We start from the raw sequence: 21290 nt of genomic DNA, 5'->3' as shown, positions 1-21290 counted from the left end.
CCAGCTCTTTGTGACCCCATGGACTGTAGCCCTCCAGGCTCCTCTGTCCATGGGATTCTCCAGGCCAGAATACTGGAGTGGGTTGCCATGCCCTCCTCCAGGGGATCTTCCTGACCCAGGGATCAAACCTGGGTCTCCTGCATTGACAAGCAGATTCTTTACCATCTTAGTCACCAGGGAAGCCCTGAGATTTCTTCAGAGATATCAGAATTCATGAATCAGCATAGCTGGGCAGCAAGGAGGAACACTGCTATGATACAAACACATTTTTCCTGTAAAAATCTGTTTGGAAGATCCTGCACTGATGGGGATTTGTTTTATAAAAGATGTTTCCCTCAGGGTTATGTGACTGGAAAGCTGATTCAGAGCAGACCTTGGTCATTTTTGCTTTTGTCTGAAAGCCTGGTTGTAACATGCAAGTTTTCAAGGTTAAGCAGAGTGTAGTTAACTCATAAAGCAGCGATATCAGTGATGGGGAGCCAGACCTGTTCAACCCCCATTTCCTCTGACTCCATTTTATTGCAAAAACAGAAGGCTTTATTTTTTGCTTTTAATGTTGGCTTTTTGAGACCACCCTCCATGAATTGCTCTCTTTTTTTATCCTCCGAAAAATGCCTTTGGGATTCTCCCAGTAATTCGTGGAAGAGTGTGAGTGTTTTTTGAGGAAACGTGATTAAAATGTCACCCACTTCAGAGGCTGCCTTTGATGGGAAGGGAGTCCGTGCTTGGGCCGTCCGCCTCTTCCTCAGCCCTGCCCCTTGACAAACAAGGCCCTTCTCGCTACCGCACTCTTCCCCGATCACCTTTCTCTCGTGGCGTGTTCCAGCGTTGTCTCTGTCTGTCCGGTTTCTTTTGTTCCTTTCTGGTTTTCCTCCTAATACCGCCTGGCTCAGTTCTTCCCCATTTTTCCTTTGCATCTAACCAGATTTTTCAATGATCAGCCGCAAGAAATCAGCCTTCTGGCCCGGACTACTCAGTTTTTCCCCAGAAGGGCAGTTCCGGCTTAAAATACATTCTCCTCCGATTTTGTGACGCGAGCAAAGCTTTTCTCCTCTGCTTTTCTCACGTCACAAAACCAGACCACAAAGGCAAAGGGAACACCGGTGAAACCCTGAATTCCATCGTTGTCTATGGTGATGTTGACATGTGCTACATCCAGCCTGAAATGAACGGCCATTGGCTTCTGTCCCAGAGTTACTTGTTTATGAGTGTGTTTTGTTTAATGGTGATTTCAGCATGTTCTGATCCTAAAATCAGTGATCCAGCGCAAAGGTTAGATTCCTTTTTAGGGACTTCCCAGATGGGAATGGAAACTGATGGCTCATGTCGCAGTGGTTTTACAGAAGTTGTTGGGGTCAAAGGTAAACTCCTAGGTAGAACAGAGGTGTGGAGCCAGTGTTGTTGGTAGGGGTGGGGTGTCCCTTTAGTTCTGACGCTTCCGTAGAGAGATGTTGGCAGTGTGCTGAAAGCCCCAGAGAGACCTCCAGGGAATTAAATCCATGTTTACTTTTGGCAGCAAAAAAGAGAGACCCTCAAGATGACCAAGTACGTAGAGCTCGTTATCGTTGCCGATAACCGAGAGGTAAGAACTTTTTGAAATTTCTTGGTTGATTAAAAAAAAAAACAGCCACCACAGGGAAAAGAAGATGTTTAGCGAATTATTACATGCTTTAGTTAACTTCATTTTCTATGAGGCCTTAAGAGCATTGTAAACAACCCATGGGAAAAAAATGGCTCCCTGATCTTATAAGGTATAAAACATTAAAAATGTATCTGCTATTACAAAATATTAGCAAGGACTGCAGGAAAAAATATCCACAAGGACTACAGAGCTGCCATAGTAGCTCAGCTCTCCAAACTGGGAGAATTATTTGTGGGAAATAGCAGATGGTTTTAGAATGCATTCTAAAACACTTTGGGGAAAAGTTTAATTTAAAAAATTTCCAATATGTTAAACCAAAATGAATGAATGAATGAAGGCTGTGGAAACACAGCAGAAAAACCCCACCTTGTGAAGTCAGACTTTATCCCCTGCTAGTTTGTTTCTTTACATTAATTTTTAATTAGCTCTTTTTTTTTTAGATTATCTTCTCTGTGTTCATTTCTTGCCTCTACTACCTATCATGAATTAGGTGACATTCTCTCCCAAGCTGGCTCAACACATATGAATGAAACAGATTTGACAATTTCTCAGGAAACTGTTCCCAGTCTGGAAGGTCAGATTAGAGAGGAGAAGGGGGAATTTATTAACTTTTATCCATTCTCTGTATTGTTTGACTTGCTGCCATGAGCTTCTATTACTTTCACTCTTTAATTTTTAAAAACAAATATAAAAGAAATTTCGGAGGAAGTTCAAATCAAGTCGATGATATGAAGAATGGCTTTGGGCTGCTTTCTGGTTGTCTGTTTTCTCTTTGCCAAAACATGTCACTGCCTCCATCATTTATGAGGCTGGAAAAAAATCACAAAAGTTACTGTCTTATGAGCACTTGGCTTGGGTGAGTTTCAGGGAGTTTCAGAAAGTCCCTGGACAGGGAAATTACTCGGCAGAATGGGAGCTCACTTCACCATAAACCAGGGAGGGCCCTAGAGGGTTGCAAAGCCCAAGACTTCACATTTCCAGGAGCCGAGAAGATGAGATTTGATTGATGGTCTTACCGTTATTAATGCTGACATTTAAAATTATTAAGTTTCAGAGGCAAGGAAAAGATCTGGAAAAAGTCAAGCAGCGATTAATAGAGATCGCTAATCACGTTGACAAGGTAAGTTCTTTGGGGGTAATTAAATCACTCACATCGTGTAAACGTTCGGGAATGAGGTGGAGGGAATGAAACACACCCCATCTGACTTGGGAAGGCTGGCTTCTGCCTCTGGTACCCGACTTTCCCTTCCTCTGAAGACCCCCAGGGCTTGGAGTAGCCTCAGGAGATGCCCCCACGCTGTCTGGACCACGGTGGCCTTGGGATCCATCTCCTCCCATCCTGGTCTCCCTAGCTGGATCCTGAACCAGATGGCACATGTGACCCTCTTGAAAGCGCCCAGCAGGCCACTCCCCAGGTCTCTCTGGGCAGGTCCCACAGCTGCCTGAGGGTCGGCTCTCATCGATAAGGGACCCACAGGCTTCACAGTCCTGGGATGCAGCAGTTGGCTTTCAGCTCAATCTGCTGCTGGAAAATTCTTCACTGTGAACTCAGGAGGGAGCTCACCTTTGAAAGGTGACTTCAGCGTTGGACAAGATCCTGAAAGTCTGGTCTGGCCCAGGCGTATTTGCTCACCAACGCTCCTTCCATGAGCTGTTCGCAAGGTGAAACCACTGTGCCAGCCGCCTTTGGCAACACACTCTGAGAGCTAGCCTCGGCTCATTGGCGCTGAGGGCTTTCAGCCCAGAGCCGCTGGAGTTGCCCAGAAGCTTTCAAAGGCCTTGCTTTCAAAGGAGGGGTGGGGGCTGGACATCGGGCTTTGTAGGCTCCCAGGTGGCTCCCATGTGCTACGTGGCTGGCAGCCCCTGTCTGAACACGACCATTATACTCAGCAGTAAGTCTGTCTCCTGCCTCTGAGCACAGCGGGAACCGGAAAGCGTCCCCGGCTCATCACTGAAGCTCTCCTGGCGGGGATTCTCTGAAATGCTCACAGTTTACGCGTAGCAGTTTGAAGATGCTTCACAGTAGCTATATTTCCAAGCAATCCTATTATATTCAAATTGACTTTTCAAAGTTTTCTGAAAACTTGAAAGCAAAAGCCCTTCTCGAAATCCAACTCCATTCTACGAGGCCTTATGGGCAGAACTGAGCACCGTGCATCAGGAATCCAGAATGCATCAGATGGGGTCCATCTGCTCAGGGGGGTCACAGCTTTGTAAGGAAGCAGACCCATAAGCCACTTGGTGTGGTCCGGCATGATGGGAACTGGGTGGATGCTGTCAATCAGGTGCTGTGGGGCTGCAGAAGAGAACCGCTTACATCTTCCTAGAGGTCAGGGAGGCTTCGCAGCAAGGCGATTTTGAAAAGCGAGTACCGTTTCACCAGGAGCATTCAGCTGGCTTGCTCCCCACGCGTCTGGGCATGCAAGTAACTCCGTCTACCTAAGTGGTAGGGGTGTGTGTGCACACAAGCACATACGTGAGTGTGTGTGTGTGTGCATGTGTAAGATGGATGTATGTCCATGCACAGTTAGGGCAGGAGGAGAGGAAGCTGCAGGGATTCACTGGTCAGAGCCCTGGGTGCTCAGCGAAGCCATCTCAGCTCTACTGGGATTTTATTCTGCTGTCAGTGGTAAGCCAGGAGAATGTTTTTAAGCAGAGGAGACACACAGGGTCACACACAGTGGTGCCTGCAGTTAGAGTGGAGGATGGAGTCACCAAAGAGGGCTGGTGGGCTTCTGTTGTATAGAAATCGTGAAGATCTGACCTGGGTCTGGGGAAGTGGGAATTCAGAGACACTTGAAGGAGGGTATCTGATAAGTGTACCAAGAAATTTCTACATGCCAGGGTCTCAGTGCTTTTCAGACACCTCCAGGTAGACACCGGTATTCCCATTTTTATAGCAGAGGAAGCTGAGGTTTGCAGAGGCTGGTTAAGTAATCAGCACATGTTCGAGCAGCATTAAAAGGCAGGACCAAGGGTGAGCCCTGGCCTCTGTGACCCCCCACCTCCGCAGGAGTTTCTGGCCTTGTTTCTACCCACTTTCTGCGGATCCCAGCCGGCCCTGACCAAGCAGAAGCAGAGGCTGAGAAGAGCTGGGGTCCAAACGAGCACAAGTTCGGGATGAGAGGCAGACAAGGCTTTGTGCCCAAAGAAGCGAGAACGGGGTCTCCCGGGGTACCCTGAGCAGTCGGAAATAAAGGCTTGGTGCTCAGAGAGTGGCTGTGGCTGGAAGGAACTTTCTGAAACCAGGAAGAACACAGATGGCTGTTGGCATCCTGGGATCATAGAATAATACCATCCGCATCCACAAGAACTTTTAGGCAGGTCAGACTCCCAGGCAGCCCATGCTTGCTTGAATAACTCATTTTTGAAAATTTACTTGATCCCCAAGTAAAGTGGATGTAGGAGAATTTTTGTATATGGCCAGTCCTTCTTGCAGGGAGGGAAGGATGGATCCCAGAGGTTATGCCAGAGATCATAGGCATCAGAACTCTCCACCATGACCCATCCATCTTGGGTGGCCCTGCACAGCGTGACTCAAAGCTTCACATTTTGGCCACCTGATGTGAAGAGCCGACTCATTGGAAAAGACCCTGCTGGGAATGATTGAGGGCAAGAGGAGAAGAGGGTGGCAGAAGATGAGATGGTTGGATAACATCACTGACTCAGTGGAAGTGAGTTTGCGCAAACTCCAGGAGATAGTGAAGGACAGGGAAGCCTGGTGTGCTCTGTAGTCCATGCGGTCGCAAAGACTCAGACACGACTTAGAGACTGAACAATAGAAGTCAGGCCTGGTTCTGGCCCGGGCTGGGCATTAGAGTCCTCGCAAGGTTTGTTTGTCTATGTGAATGTGTGTCTGCATCTTTGCTTTCAAAATGCTGATTCCAAGTCCCAGTCCAGGGACTCTGGTTTGATTGGCCTGGGTGGGGCCTCGGGTGAGTACATTCCAGATGCCTCCAATGAGGCAGAACCAGGAAACAAAGAATTCAAGAACTTCTTAAGCCTTGGAAGTAAACAGAAACCATGAACAACATTAAACTTGAGCTGGTCGTTGCTGAAATCCTGTTTTAAAGTGATATGCTTGGTCTTCCATATTTGTATTTCTTTACATAGTATTCTGTATTATTTCTTGCTTCAGTTTGCAGAAGCAGGAATGAGCAACTGGGGGGTTGTTAATAACCTGCCCTGGTATTTAGAGAACCACATATCTGAGAAAAGTCCTGACAGACTCAGGGGCGTTAACCAGCACGCCTGTTCTTGTGTTTCTAGCAAGCAGAGAGCTGAATGACTGAGCACATGTATGTGTCTGTCCCCAGCAGACCCTGAAGACCCACGGGGTAACCCAGCTCCATCGGATGCACTGTGCACCCAGGTCTGCTAACTGATGGGCTCTGGGCTGTAGCGAGCGTTCCAAATGTAGTTTTGCAACTACAAGTGGGAGCATCTTGGCTTAAAAAAACAATGACCGTTCCAGTGGCAACTTCCTCATTTGCAGAAATCTTGGCTCTTCTTAGCTATTCTTAAGTAATAACTACTTGGCTGGCTGTGTTGGCTCAAAGGGAAGAGGGAAAGGACGTCCCAGACCGAGAGTCCGAGAAGTGATTTAGGGACAGAGGCGACATTCGGAACAATGCAGGCAGTTCCCCTGAGTCGGAATGCAGAAAATGTGTCTGGTGCTGGAACTGGCAGACACACCCCTCACCTGGGAAGGAAGATGTTCCCCAGGCCCCAGTTACACTGCAGGGTGGGGCCAGCGGGCTGTGTGGCTGCCAGATGGCGTCATCGCCCCCTTTGCCCCTCCCTCCTGTCTGTCCTACTTTCTCGTGATGACGTTAGCACCAACTGCCTGTCTTTGCCGGCTGCACCTCTGTGCCCTGCTTCTCAGGGACTGGCTCATCTTGCGTGCATTTAATGTCAGGTGTTTGCCCCCTTGTGTGAGTCCTTGTCCCCACCCCTCCCAGGCCAGTTGCCCGCAGGATGCTCGCCCCTGTGGTGGAGCCCAGCGCACAGCCCTGTGATCCTACCCGTGTGTTCTCAGGTCTACTTCTCGAAAGCCTTCTTGGAGCCATCAAGTCCAGCATCCCCTGAACTTCCTGTCTGCACCCTCCTGGGTAGTTCGGTGGATTAGATTTTCCTGTAATAATGGCTAAGAGTCCCCTGCCTCGAGCATCTGGCTGACCCCTGAGCATTTGGGAGTCAAGGTCAAGGGTATCCTAAACGTTGTGCTTGGGGCCAGTGCCAAGCTGGGCATGCAGCGAGAGCCAAGCGGGTGCTTGTCGCTGCTGGGTTCATGGGTGAATCGATTTAGCTGGTCTTGGACCCTGGCCACGTACATTCTGGGAGTCATAGGCAGCTGTTACACTCTGCATGTGCTTCTTGCTGGGCCTGGGGTCACAGTGGATCATCTTGGAAGGGAGTCTGAGCACTCCCCTTTACCTGGCTGGGTTACTGAGCGGTTTTTAACACCTGGGCACCGGCCTGCCTGTGTTTAAACTCCAGCGATGCCAGTCACGGCTGGAGTGGTTCACCTCCTCCATGTCTCAACGTCCTTGACAGTGACATGGAAACAATAGTTCTTAACTCACAGAGTGCTATGAGGGCTAAGAGAGCACGTGGAAAGTTTTTGGCACCATGCCTAGGGCATAGGGAATGCTCCTAAGTGTTAGCTCTGACCACTCTTATTAGGAAGAACCAATGGGAAGCCACCTGCAGTCTGGGAAGAGCATCCCAACAGGCAGCTGAGGGATTCTGTGTGAAGACACGATGCAAGTTCAGCATGTGTGTGTGAGACAGTTCACTGGTAGCACTAGTTTTAGAGAGGAAGGGCTCTATTATATGCTTCTAGATACGGAATTTGGTCAAAGGATGTAATTTGAGAGGACTAATAGCTGGAACCTACAGCCAGACATCTTGGAATGTGAAGTCAAGTGGGCCTTAGAAAGCATCACTACGAACAAAGTTAGTGGAGGTGATGGAATTCCAATTGAGCTATTTCAAACCCTGAAAGATGATGCTGTGATAATGCTGCATTCAATATGCCAGCAAATTTGGAAAACTCAGCAGTGGCCACAGGACTGGAAAAGGTCAGTCTTCATTCCAATCCCAAAGAAAGGCAATGCCAAAGAATGCTCAAACTACCGCACAATTGCACTCATCTCACACGCTAGTAAAGTCATGCTCAAAATTCTCCAAGCCAGGCTTCAGCAATACGTGAACCATGAACTTCCAGATGTAAAAGTTGGTTTTAGAAAAAGCAGAGGCACTAGAGATCAAATTGCCAACATCCGCTGGATCGTTGAAAAAGCAAGAGAGTTCCAGAGAAACATCTATTTCTGCTTTATTGACTATGCCAAAGCCTTTGACTGTGTGGATCACGAGAAACTGTGGAAAATTCTGAAAGAGATGGGAATCCCAGACCACCTGACCTGCCTCTTGAGAAACCTGTATGCAGGTCAGGAAGCAACAGTTAGAACTGGACATGGAACAACAGACTGGTTCCAAATAGGAAAAGGAGTACATCAAGGTTGTGTATTGTCTCCCTGCTTATTTAACCTATATGCGGAGTACATCATGAGGAATGCTGAACTGGAAGAAGCACAAGATGGAATCAAGATTGCCGGGAGAAATACCAATAACCTCAGATATGCAGATGACACCACCCTTATGGCAGAAAGTGAAGAGGAACTCAAAAGCCTCTTGATGAAAGTGAAAGAGGAGAGTGAAAAAGTTGGCTTAAATTTCAACATTCAGAAAACTAAGATCATGGCATCTGGTCCCATCGCTTCATGGCAAATAGATGGGGAAACAGTGTCAGACTTTATTTTCTGGGGCTCCAGAATCACTGCAGATGGTGATTGCAGCCATGAAAGGAAAAGACGCTTACTCCTTGGAAGGAAAGGTATGACCAACCTAGTCGCATATTCGAAAGCAGAGACATTACTTCGCCAACAAAGGTCCGTCTAGTCAAGGCTATGTTTTTTCCAGTGGTCATGTATGGATGTGAGAGTTGGACTATAAAGAAAGCTGAGTGCTGAAGAATTGATGCTTTTGAACTGTGGTGCTGGAGAAGACTCTTGAGAGTCCCTTGGACTGCAAGGAGATCCAACCAGTCCATCCTAAAGGAGATCAGTCCTGGGTGTTCATTGGAAGGACTGATGCTGAAGCTGAAACTCCAATACTTTGGCCACCTCATGCGAAGAGTTGACTCACTAGAAAAGACCCTGACACTGAGAGCGATTGGGGGCAGGAGGAGAAGGGGACGACAGAGAATGAGATGGTTGGATGGCATCACCAACTCAACGGACATGAGTTTGGGTAAACTTCGGGAGTTGAGGCCTGGCATGCTGTGATTCATGGGGTCACGAAAAGTCGGACACGATTGAGTGACTGAACTGAACTGAATTGAATAGCTGGAACATTTTTTGGCATCGCCCTTCTTTGGTATTGTAATGAAAACTGACCTTTTCTAGTCCTGTGGCCACTGCTGAGCTTTCCAAATTTGCTGGCATATTGAATGCAGCACTTTAACAGCATCATATTTTTAGAATTTAAGTTGATGCTTTTGAATTGTTGGTGCTGGGTGTTGGAAGACTCTTGAGAGTCCCTTGGACAGTAGGATCAAACCAGTCAATCCTAAAGGAAATCAGTCCTGAATATTCTTTAGAAGGACTGATGCTGAAGCTGAAGCTCCAATGCTTTGGCCACCTGAATTGAAGAGCCGACTTACTGGAAAAGACCCTGATGCTGGGAAAGATTGAAGGCAAAAGGAGAAGGGGGTGGCGGAGGATGAGGTGGTCAGACAGCATCACTGACTCAGTGGACATGAATTTGAGCAAACTCTGGGAAACAGTGGAGGATAGGGAGGCCTGGCATGCTGCAGTCCATGAGGTCACAAAGAGTGAGACAAGTGACTGAACAGCCACAACAATAGATGAAAACTACAACCCATTGTTACCATGAAAAGACCCCGCCTAGTCAGCCCCAGAGCTAACTCTGAGAAACAGAGTTGGATCTTGACAGACCTTAGTGACCACTTCAATACGACACTCTCCAGAGGCAAGCAAAGTGTCCCCTGCACGGATGACAGCCCTACAGCCCACACGGGCACGTGCCCCCGAATGTCTCATAGCAGGCTGGTGTGGACATGGGTGGCTGATGGCCTGTGTTTCCGCCTTCTGGTCTCCGTTTCATTTCTCTGAAACACAGCTGAAAGTGTAAGCTCTCCAGCAGAGTGTCACAGCCAGGCACACGTGTGCAGAGTTCCCAAGGAGGCCAGGAACTTAGTTTTTCCTGGGAAGCCTGGGCTGGGAGCTTGCGAGTGGATACCACAAGCCAAGCAACTCTTGATTAAAAACAAGCTGTTGGGCTTGTTTTGGGTCGTATAATTGTCTCATTAACTTATTAATGTAATGCCCATAATTGTTATCTGCTTGAAACCAAGTTGGACCGCTGCGATCCGTTTATCCTCTGTGATGTAGTTTGTGCTTCGGCCACATTCTTCTGCTAACCTAATGCTCACCAGATGACTGGTGGGGAGCGAGGGATGAAGATCAGCAAGGGAAAAGATGAGGCTGCTCTCATGGGTCAGAACCCGGGGTCAGCGCTCAGCCTCGTGGAGTTTATGGCCTTTGAGCTCAGCGCGCTGGAATGGGGCTTAACTATCAGATGTGCTTCTGTGATTTTTGTTCCTTATTGGCTCAGAGGCTTCCAGCAACTAAGAACAGGACCTGCTCCTATCTGGAGCCTAACTTCGACTGACGTCACCAGCCACCTCTTTCTCCTTGGCTACCTGGAGTACAGCCAGCCAGGTGATTCCCACTTCCTGACCCCCTGGACCTCCGAGCACAGAGCCACCTCTGTGTCTGTGTGATGCCCAGAGGAGTAGCAAGACAGGTGTGGACCATGGGAAGTTCTTACCTCTTCCGTGACTGCTGTGTGTGCTGACTCTTTGAGATCCCAGGGACTATAGCCCGCCAGGCTCCTCCGTCCATGGAATTCTCCAGGCCAGAATACTGGAGTGGGTTGCCTTTCCCTTCTCCAGGGGATCGTCCCAACCCAGGACAACCGGTCAGTGTGAAGGAGACCAACAGGAAGTGGCCCAAGCGGTACCTTAAGATCATGGGAAAGATTGTGGACCAAGGAGAGGATTTCCCAGCATCAAAGATGACCCGGATCACCAAGCTGCTTGAGAAGAACAAGACGAGCAACGGAAAGAAGGAAGAACTCCAAAAGAGCTTCAACATTTTGACTGCCTTCAGAAGAAGGCAGAAGAAGAAGGAGCTTGAGAAGGCACTCCAGGCTTTTCCAGGGTATGGTGGGGTGGGGAGGGGCAAGTTACCTTCTGGCTGTGAAACCTCCTGGGATATAAGGGCGTGGTAGTTATGACCAACCTAGAGAGCATATTAAAAAGCAGAGACATTACTTTGCCAACCAAGGTCCGTCTAGTCAAGGCAATGCTTTTTCCCGTGGTCATGTATGGATGTGAGAGTTGGACTGTGAAGAAAGCTGATCACTGAAGAATTGATGCTTTTGAACTGTGGTGTTGGAGGAGACTCTTGAGAGTCCCTTGGACTGCAAGGAGATCCAACCAGTTCATTCTAAAGGAGATCAATCCTGGGTGTTCACTGGAGGGCCTGATGCTAAAGCTGAAACTCCAATACTTTGGCCACCTCATGCGACGAGTTGACTCACTGGAAAAGACTCTGATGCTGGGAAAGGTTGGGGGTGGGAGGAGAAGGGGACGACAGAGAATGAGATGGCTGGATGGCATCACCGACTCTGTGGACATGAGTTTGAGTGAACTCCGGGAGTTGGTGATGGACAGGGAGGCCTGGCGTGCTGTGGTTCATGGGGTCGCAAAGAGTCAGACACGACTGAATGACTGAACTGAACTGAGGAAATAGTGGCACGAAACCAGAAATCTGAGCATGCACAGATACTGACGCTAGTGTGACAGTGCTTGGAACATCTCTGTAGCCAGTCAGGGATAGCTGGAACACTTAGATGGCTTGGAAAGTACCCCCTCAGAAGTAACTGTGCTATACAGAAGAGTACACTGCCCAGGTTCCTGACAGGTATGATTCTGATCCAATTAAAGTTTCAGTGTTTTCATTAAAAAAAAAAAAAAAAAAGAATACTGGGGTGGGTTGACATTTCCTCCCCCAGGGGATCTTCCCAGCCCAGCAACTGAACCTGCATCTCTTGTGTCTCCTGAATTGGCAGGCACATTCTTTACCCCTGCGCCACCTGGGAAGGCCCCACTCTGACCACTCATCCTGCCCCAATAAGCTCATCTGGCTCAAAACTCTCCCTTAGCCATTGTAACAGTTGCTCTGCCTGCTTCTGACCCAAGATGACCTGTTTGTGGAGAATGGGCTGTTGGTTGAAGTCAGGACACAGAAAGATGGGGGATGGAAAAGCAAGATGCCATTTGTGTGCCAGAAGGAATGAGGAATTTCCTTTACGAGGTCTTTCCCATGGTGCTGTTGGTGAACTAAAGTCTGACCTGTGGGAAAAAATGCTCCTCAAAGTTCCTGAAGACTAATTCTGTGTCTGCCTTTATCATCCTGAGAGATATTGATCTATTCATTTAGTTAAAACCTACTAGGTCATTTACAGGGGACAGAATATGATAGCGTTGGCCAAGTCTAAGTCTTTGCTGAGAACAACACAGATTCATTTTCTGTAACTCATAGGTAGAACATTTTGCTTAAAAGGAACAAATTGCTGCACTTGGCAGAGTGTCTGAATGATCCTAACTCACTGTTTTTCTTGCAGTAGATATGAGCTAGCAGTCTTTAGCTGTAATGTAACTACGTTACATTAGCAATAACACATCTATATGCCCATTTATAATCACCAATGAATTGGTTGAAATGTATGCTTCCCTACAGTTAAGGTGTGCATGCTCAGTTGCGTCCAACTCTTTGCGATCCCATGGACTGTAGCCCACCAGACTCCTCTGTCCATGGGATTTCCCAGGCAAGAATACTGGAGTGGGTTGCCATTTCCTTCTCCAGGGGATCTTCCCGACCCGGGGATCTTCCCGACCCAGGGATCAAAATCAAGTGTCTTGTGTCTCCTGCAGTGGTAGGCAGGTTCTTCACTACTGTGCCACCTCGGAGACATAAAAAAGGCTGGTTAACTCTAACATCTAATCAGTCCACCCCTTCTGCGAACCCAGTTGGCACATCACTTTGCATCGGTCACTGAAAATATTCCTTCAACTCCAATGCCACGGGAACAAGGGAGCACAGAGAGATTTTCCATATCACGTCAACAAGGTTCAGAAATTGCACATCTGTTCTACGTGGCATTGCAAGTTCTCGTTAAAGTGATCCCGGGACACCTGTCTTCTGTCGCCCTCAGTTTTACCGACCACTGAACATTCGCATCGTGTTGGTGGGCGTGGAGGTGTGGAACGACATCGACAAGTGCTCCATAAGTCAGGACCCGTTCACGAGCCTGCATGAGTTTCTGGACTGGAGAAAGATGAAGCTTCTGCCTCGCAAATCCCATGACAATGCACAGCTCATCAGGTAAGGTGTCTGCTGTCTCTCCTTTGCTTAAGATCAAAGCGTGCCCCCAGCACACCTGCCCTCCTCTTAGCCTCTCCTGACAGTCAGTGAACTGCACCTGTTCTTCAGAATACACTCGCTGGACCAGGCTCAAAGTGGGCTTCTCAGCCCCCACTGACTGGAGGGAGGCCATCTCAGCTGAAATTGGGGGCTGCTGAAAAAGTCTTTCTTTGCATACCCTGGGAAACGTATCCCTCAAGCAGATGTCTTAGTCATTTACTCTATGCAACTTTTTCTAGGCTTTGTCTTTTTTGAGTGTGGGTGGGGGAATGAGCACCACAGGGCATATGGCATCTTAGTTCCCTGATCAGGGATCGAATCTGCTCCCTCTGCAGTGGAAGTATGCAGAGTCTTAACCACTGGACCACCAGGGAAGTCACAAGTTATATATATATATATAACTGGGGGCTTCCCTCACCGCTCAGTTGGTAAAGAATCTGCCTATAGTGCAGAAGACCTGGGTTTGAGCCCTAGGTTGGGAAGATCCCCTGGAGAAGGAAATGGCAACCACTCCAGTATTCTTGCCTGGAGAATCCCATAGCCAGAGGAGCCTGGCAGGCTATAGTCTATGGAGTCGAAAGAGTGGGACACGCCTTAGCTACTCAACCACCACCAATACTTTGATATTCATAAATACTTTTCTTTCTTAATGTTTTTCTCTCGTATTTTTATTTATTTCCTTATTGATCTTTTCATTTCTTTGCTTTTTTATTTTATATTGGAGTACAGTTGATTAACAATGTTGTATTAGTTTCAACTATGCAGCAAAGTGATTCAGTTATAGATGAAAGAAAGAGAAGTCACTCAGTCGTGTCCAGCTCGTTGCAACCCTGAAGACTCTAGCCTACCAGGCTCCTCCATCCATGGAATTTTCCAGGCAAGAGTTATAGATATACATGTATCCATTCCATTTCTAATTCCTTTCACATTTAGGTTATTACAGAGTATAGAGCAGAGTCCTTGTTAGTTATCTGTTTTATAATAAATCCAGTGGTGTGTGTATGTCAACCCCAAACTCCCAGTTTATCTCTCCCTCTAGGCTTAGTCTTAATATAAAGTTGTCCTGATAGTATATTTTTTAAGAAGCTCATTTTCTGCCAGTATTAGTGGAAAGTAGTCATGCGAGGTCTGAAGGCAGTACGTTAGAGTGACCCTGTCGGCCGCCTGAAGAAAGAAAACTTTTATTCCTTCTCCTGTTTTGCTGTTTCTCTTGGTTTTCTAGATTAGACAATACCAGCATGTCAAAGATAAACCGTGTGTTCTATTGTTTAATCAATGTGTGTTGAGCACAAATTAGGAACAAAACATCTTTTCGGGGCTTCAAATGTAACAGTGATCCACACAGTAAACCTCCCTGTTCTTGGGAATCTCCCATCTACAGGGAAAAGTGAAAGTGTTAGTCACTCAGTAGTGTCCAACTCTTTGTGACACCATGGGCTGTAGGCCACTAGGCTCCTCTGTCCATGCAATTCTCCTGGCAAGAATCATGTAGTGGATTTCCATTCCCTTCTCCAGGGGATCTTCCTGACCCAGGGATCGAACCCAGGTCTTCAGCATTGCAGGCAGATTCTTTATCATCTGAGCCACCAGGGAAGCCCCTACTGGGAGGAGATAATAATAAACAAGAATATTTCAGAGCGTGATCAGTACTATGAAGAGGAGAAAATAAGGAAAAGCATGCCTTTAACATAGTCCATTGGTAACATATTACAGACTCCTTTATATCAAGCAAAAGACATCATATCTAAGATTGTACGGAGTAGATTTTTTTCCTAAACTGAAGAACTTTTTATTAAAATTTTTAAACAGCTTATACCATTTTTTTTAAGTATTTACTTATTTGTTTGCTGGTGCCAGGTCTTAGGCGTGCAGGATCTAGTTCCCTAACCAGGGACCAAACCTGAGCCCCCTGCCTTGGGACCACGGAGTCTTAGCCACTTGGCCACCAGAGAAGTCCCAATTTATGCCATGACTCTGTTCTCATGTAGCTCATATCACTGAATTGAAAGCTCTGTGGTCCGAGACACTTTCCTGTCACACACATTGGATCTAGCTTCCTGAACATTTATAGGAAGTTGAAAAGCAGCCCTGTCCTATGCTCACTTTAGACAAGGCCTTCGTCTGAACTGAGGTTGTTGGCATTCCCCGATAATTGACTTTGGCCATTTCTCAGGGTTGTATTTTTCCCCCCACCCCTGGATATTTGCGGTTGCCTCATATTTTATGCATCGATTAATCCCGAACTGCTAAAAGTAGAGTCAGAGTGTTTTGATTTGATTTCTTCCCCCAAATGGAGCCTGTCCAATTTGAACATCTGGAAATAAATTAGCCTCTTATATAACTTTACTATTTATATATATGCTTAATTGTATCTGTTAAAATGGTCTATATGGATGTAAATATAAAGCCACGGTCCCTACGGCTGAGAACAGGAGTGCCGTAGGATGGCTGGCTGGCTGGCTGGATGATTGGATATGCACATACATAGATGGAGTTTTATTTTGCCTAAACTTATCCTCTTTGTCCAATGAGCACTGCCAAAATGTATAACTTCAAATAATGTGTGTAGTATCTGTATGTGTACATGGCCAAGAAAACATGGCCGTTTATTTGTTTCACTTAAAGGCGATTCAGCAAATACAGTGTTTGATTATTTTTCTGGAATGAGGCAGAATGGAGCAGAAAAGGGGGCAGGACACAGAAAGAAGGTATGGAGGATTGTGGTGGGGCATATCTTCATTAAACAGGCAACGTTGTTATGTTAGGGTTCCCACATAAAATATAGGATATTCTATTGAATTTGAATTTTAGGTAAATAAGGAATAATTTTATTTTTTAACTTTTTATTTTGTATTTTATTTTGTTAACACAGTTAACAACGTGTGATACTTTCAGATGGACAGCAAAGGGACTCAGCCATACATACACATGTATCCATTCTCCCCCAAACTCTGCTCCCATCCAGGCTGCCGCATGACATTGAACAGAGTTCTGTGTGCTGTACAGTAATTCCTTGTTGTGACCCATTTTAAATATAGCAGTGGGTACATATCCATCCCAAACTCCCTGACTATCCCAAGACCCCTTCCTTCCCTCCAGCAACCATAAATTTTTCTCTAAGTCTGTAAGCAGATTCATTTGTATCATTTGCTATTGGATGCCACAGATAAGGAATGTCATACCATATTTCTCCTCTGACTCTCTTCACTCAGTGTGACAATCTCTAGGCCCATCATGTTGCTGCAGATGGCATTATTTCATTCTTTTTAATGACTGAGTAATATTCCATTGTGTACACGTACCACATCTTTATCCATTCCTCTGTCAATGGATGTTTAGGTTGCTTCCAGACCTCAGCTATTCAATTAATTTTTAATGCACTAAGTTAGAATTAATAGCATTGCATTAAACAGGCCATGATGTCATTACTTATCGACTAAGATTCCATGTGAGGAAAACCTTCTCCAGAGCCATGAAGTCTCCTTCCAGAAGCTTCCTCTGAGGTGCTAAGGCTTTCTGAGTGCTTCTGCACTCACTCCCAAGGGTCAATCATTTTTCTGCTGTTTTTATTTTTGCAAGCCATATTAGCAGGACATTTTGGAAAAGTTTGGGTTTCTGGCCTAATTGTAACCCAGTAACGCAGCAGCAGCAGCGCCACCCAGGAGAGCAACAGCAGCAGAGAATCAAGTAAAGCACCTAGTGCGTTTCATTTGTTAGTAGTGATTCTCTCTCCATGACTCTTTTCAGCCCTAGCATCAGCAGCTACTGTTTAAAAGGAGCACCTGCCCCCAGTTCACTAGGAGACAGACAGGTTACAAATTATAAATATACAAGTCATGGCTGGTTGTTGCCCCGTCTTGAAAACAGAAATCTTAACAGATTATGGGATGATGATGCAATTGGAACACACATTTCTAGAAGAATCAAAGATAAAAAGCACGTGCAAACATACTCTCATGCAACTATTCCCTCTTTTTTAAATTGGAATATAGTTGATTTAAAATGTTGTGTTAGTTTTAATCTTTATATATGCTTTTGCAGTTTTTCTGCTTTTGGAATGCAGGAGTGTCCAGCATAATTTCAAATGTTAGAAAACTTCTCTATATTGATTTAAGAGAGTCCTTTCTTTTATTCCTAGTGGAGTTTATTTCCAAGGGACCACCATCGGCATGGCACCCATCATGAGTATGTGCACAGCAGAACAGTCCGGGGGGATCGTCATGGTAAGCCAAGGGCATGGAGAAGTCGGCAGCAATGTCCAGACCTAATTCTCTTGATGATTTTCCAGGAAATCTATCAGACATTGTAAAATTAGATCCTTTTTCTTTAATGCTCCTTGGATATCACTGTTGTTCAGTCACTAAGTCATGTCTGATTCTTCGTGACCCCGTGGACTACAGCATGCCAGGCTTCCCTGTCCTTCACTATCTCCTGGAGTTTGCTCAAGTTCCTGTCCCTTGAGTCAATGATGCTATCTAACCATCTCATCCTCTGCCACCCTCTTCTCCTTTTGCTTCATTCTTTCACAGCATCAGGATCTTTTCTAAGGAGTCAGCTTAGATATATTTCTACCCTATTTCTGCTTATGATCTTCTCTACCCAACAGTATTCTAGGGACTGTATAAAAAAACACACTGAGCTGCACATAGGAAAGGTGAGTGTGTAAAAATAGTTCAGTGGAAGCCAATCTACACCATTTATGGAAGTAAAGTTTCAAGTGGGATTTTGGTCCAACTGCCTCCAACCAAGAAATCCTCCCAGCCCTGGGATGAACCAGGGCACTGAGGTTGCTCTCATCACTTAGCTTCTGGGATGGACTGTGGTCTCACCAGATATTACCGTTAGAATGGTTTTCTGATGGTTCTGCCTCCAGACCCAATAGCCAAACGTCTGAGGTTTTTAACTGTTTACCGCTGCAAATGCTTGACATACCTCCTTGCCGGGGTCCAATTTGTCTTTATACTAACCTTATTCTTGGAAGGCAGAGACCTAGGTTTATTGCTTTACAAGGATCACTTTGTCATATAAGAGCTATATATGTTTGTAAAAGGAAATAAAACGGGGAGACATTTGGAGACTTGTTCCTTCCAAATGTAACAGGGAGATAACTTCGATGGGCTCCCCTTCGTCGGGTAACTAAAGGGAAGACTCTCATCCCATGTGGTTACAGTCCCCGATGGAACAATGTGGTGTCCCCTTCACACCGACCCTCAGACAGGGAGTGTCCTCCAAGACCACCCCACCCCCTCTGTTAAACAAGCAGAGCCTTGCCCTTCCAAGAAACCGTGCATTCCTCCACATTTTTCAAACAGAACATTTGTGAATATTTGATTGTAATCCCTTATGATTATACAGTGGAAGTGAGAAATAGATTTAAGGGACTAGATCTGATAGAGTGCCTGATGAACTCTGGACAGAGGTTCGTGACATTGTACAGGAGACAGGGACCAAGACCATCCCCATGGAAAAGAAATGCAAAAAAGCAAAATGGCTGTCTGAGGAGGCCTTACAAATAGCTGTGAAAAGAAGAGAAGCGAAAAGCAAAGGAGAAAAGGAAAGATATAAGCATCTGAATGCAGAGTTCCAAAGAATAGCAAGGAGAGATAAGAAAGACTTCCTCAGTGATCAATGCAAAGAAATAGAGGAAAACAACAGAATAGGAAAAACAAGAGATCTCTTCAAGAAAATTAGAGATTCCAAGGGAACATTTCATTCAAAGATCGGCTCAATAAAAGGCAGAAATGGTATGGACCTAAAAGAAGCAGAAGATATTAAGAAGAGGTGGCAAGAATACACAGAAGAACTGTACAAAAAAGATCTTCACGACCAAGATAGTCACGATAATGTGATCACTGACCTAGAGCCAGACATCTTGGAATGTGAAGTCAAGTGGGCCTTAGGAAGCATCTCTACGAACAAAACTAGTGGAGGTGATGGAATTCCAGTTGAGCTATTTCAAATCTTGAAAGATGATGCTGTGGAAGTGCTGCACTCAATATGCCAGCCAATTTGGAAAACTCAGCAGTGGCCACAGGACTGGAAAAGGTCAGTCTTCATTCCAATCCCAAAGAAAGGCAATGCCAAAGAATGCTCAAACTACCGCACAATTGCACTCATCTCACACGCTAGTAAAGTCATGCTCAAAATTCTCCAAGCCAGGCTTCAGCAGTATGTGAACCGTGAACTCCCAGATGTTCAAGCAGGTTTTAGAAAAGGCAGAGGCACCAGAGATAAAATTGCCAGCATCTTCTGGATCATGGAGAAAGCAAGAGAGTTCCAGAAAAACATCTATTTCTGCTTCATTGACTATGCCAAAGCCTTTGACTGTGTGGATCAGAAGAAACTGGAAAATTCTGAAAGAGATGGGAATCCCAGACCACCTGACCTGCCTCTTGAGAAACCTGTATGCAGGTCAGGACAACAGTCAGAACTGTACATGGAACAACCGACTGGTTCCAAATAGGAAAAGGAGTACGTCAAGGCTGTATATTGTCACCTTGCTTATTTAACTTACATGCAGAGTCCATCATGAGGTACACTGGGCTGGAAGAAGCACAAGCTGGAATCAAGATTGCTTGGAGAAATATCAATAACCTCAGATATGCAGATGACACTACCCTTATGGCAGAAAGTGAAGAGGAACTCAAAAGCCTCTTGATGAAAGTGAAAGAGGAGAGTGAAAAGGTTGGCTTGAAGCTCAACATTCAGAAAACAAAGATCATGGCATCTGGTCCCATCACTTCATGGGAAACAATGGAAACAGTGTCAGACTTTATTTTTTTGGTCTCCAAAATCACTGCAGATGCTGATTGCAACCATGAAATTAAAAGACGCTTATTCCTTGGAAGGAAAGTTATGACCAACCTTGATAGTATATTAAAAAGCAGAGACATTACTCTGCCAACAAAGGTCCGTCTAGTCAAGGCTATGGTTTTTCCCGTGGTCATGTATGGATGTGAAAGTTGGACTGTGAAGAAAGCTAATCGCCAAAGAATTGATGCTTTTGAACTGTGGTGTTGGAGAAGACTCTTGAGAGTCCCTTGGACTGAAAGGAGATCCAAGCAGTCCATTCCAAAGGAGATCAATCCTGGGTGTTCATTGGAAGGACTGATGCTAAAGCTGAAACTGCAATACTTTGGCCACCTCATGCGACGAGTTGATTCACTGGGAAAGACTCTGATGCTGGGAAAGGTTGGGGCGGAAGGAGAAGGGGACAACAGAGAATGAGATGGCTGGATGGCATCACTGACTCTGTGGACATGAGTTTGAGTGAACTCCGGGAGTTGGTGATAGACAGGGAGGCCTGGCGTGCTGTGATTCATGGGGTCGCAGAGAGTTGGACACGACTGAGCGACTGAACTGAACTGAACTGAAAGGGCTGAAGGAGGAATATTCTGCTGACTTCTATTTGTTCTTCACATTCTGCCCACCCTAATCTTCTTAGTGAATATCTGCATGGAACATTTTCCTCTTCTCTGGGTGGCGTGGGTAATTAACATAAACACGCACCAAACGTGTAGGCTGAGGAGGCTCTACGGAGCGGTTGCCCCCACCCAGTAGACTTCTGGCTTAAACAGTCCACCCTCTGGTTTTCTTTGAACCTGGAGGTCCCTGGAAAGTTTGTTTTTTGTTGGTGCCAGGTTCATTTCAAGTCAGATCCCAACTGTAGTTTTAACAAAGTAGCCTGTAAAGTTTTAACAGGGAATCATTTTCTCTTTCATGGTTCCATGGTCAGTCGCTACTGACTTTGCCACTTAAAACTTGGCATAAATATTTTTTAGGGCTGAAACTGAATTCCTTATAAGCATGGCAGGTCTGCAGCTGTGGCGTGTTTAAACGTTCTTATGACCGATCTGATCTCATAAAGAGGCTTTTTAAAGTTCACATCCTTTATTCTGTTTACACGCAAGCATTTGATCAAGATTCCTTCTTTGAGAGCAGACAGGGAAGACTATTTAAAACAGATGAAAATGAATGTGGGAAATAGAAGCAGATAAATATACTGCATCAGAAATCAAGTCAAGGCCAAAATTAATTAACAAAAAGTGTGTTTGACAAGCCAGCCAGCAGTG

General features: G+C 45.8%; 1 protein-coding gene across 1 annotated transcript in view; it reads left to right on the top strand.

The window, feature by feature from the left end:
• Positions 1-21290, top strand: part of ADAM12 (ADAM metallopeptidase domain 12) — a 414517-nt gene that overhangs the window by 302202 nt on the left and 91025 nt on the right. Inside the window, exons 7-10 of the mRNA XM_055424409.2 lie at positions 1517-1582; positions 2691-2762; positions 13010-13179; positions 17357-17441. Of these exons, the coding sequence (XP_055280384.2) occupies positions 1517-1582; positions 2691-2762; positions 13010-13179; positions 17357-17441 (393 nt within the window). The remainder of the gene's footprint in view (positions 1-1516; positions 1583-2690; positions 2763-13009; positions 13180-17356; positions 17442-21290) is intronic.

The sequence above is a fragment of the Moschus berezovskii genome, chromosome 12 (genome assembly GCF_049115385.1).
Source record: "Moschus berezovskii isolate FMDL1 chromosome 12, NW_MosBer_1.0, whole genome shotgun sequence".
Classification (NCBI taxonomy): Eukaryota; Metazoa; Chordata; class Mammalia; order Artiodactyla; family Moschidae; genus Moschus; species Moschus berezovskii.
This window is presented reverse-complemented; position numbering and strand designations above follow the sequence as displayed.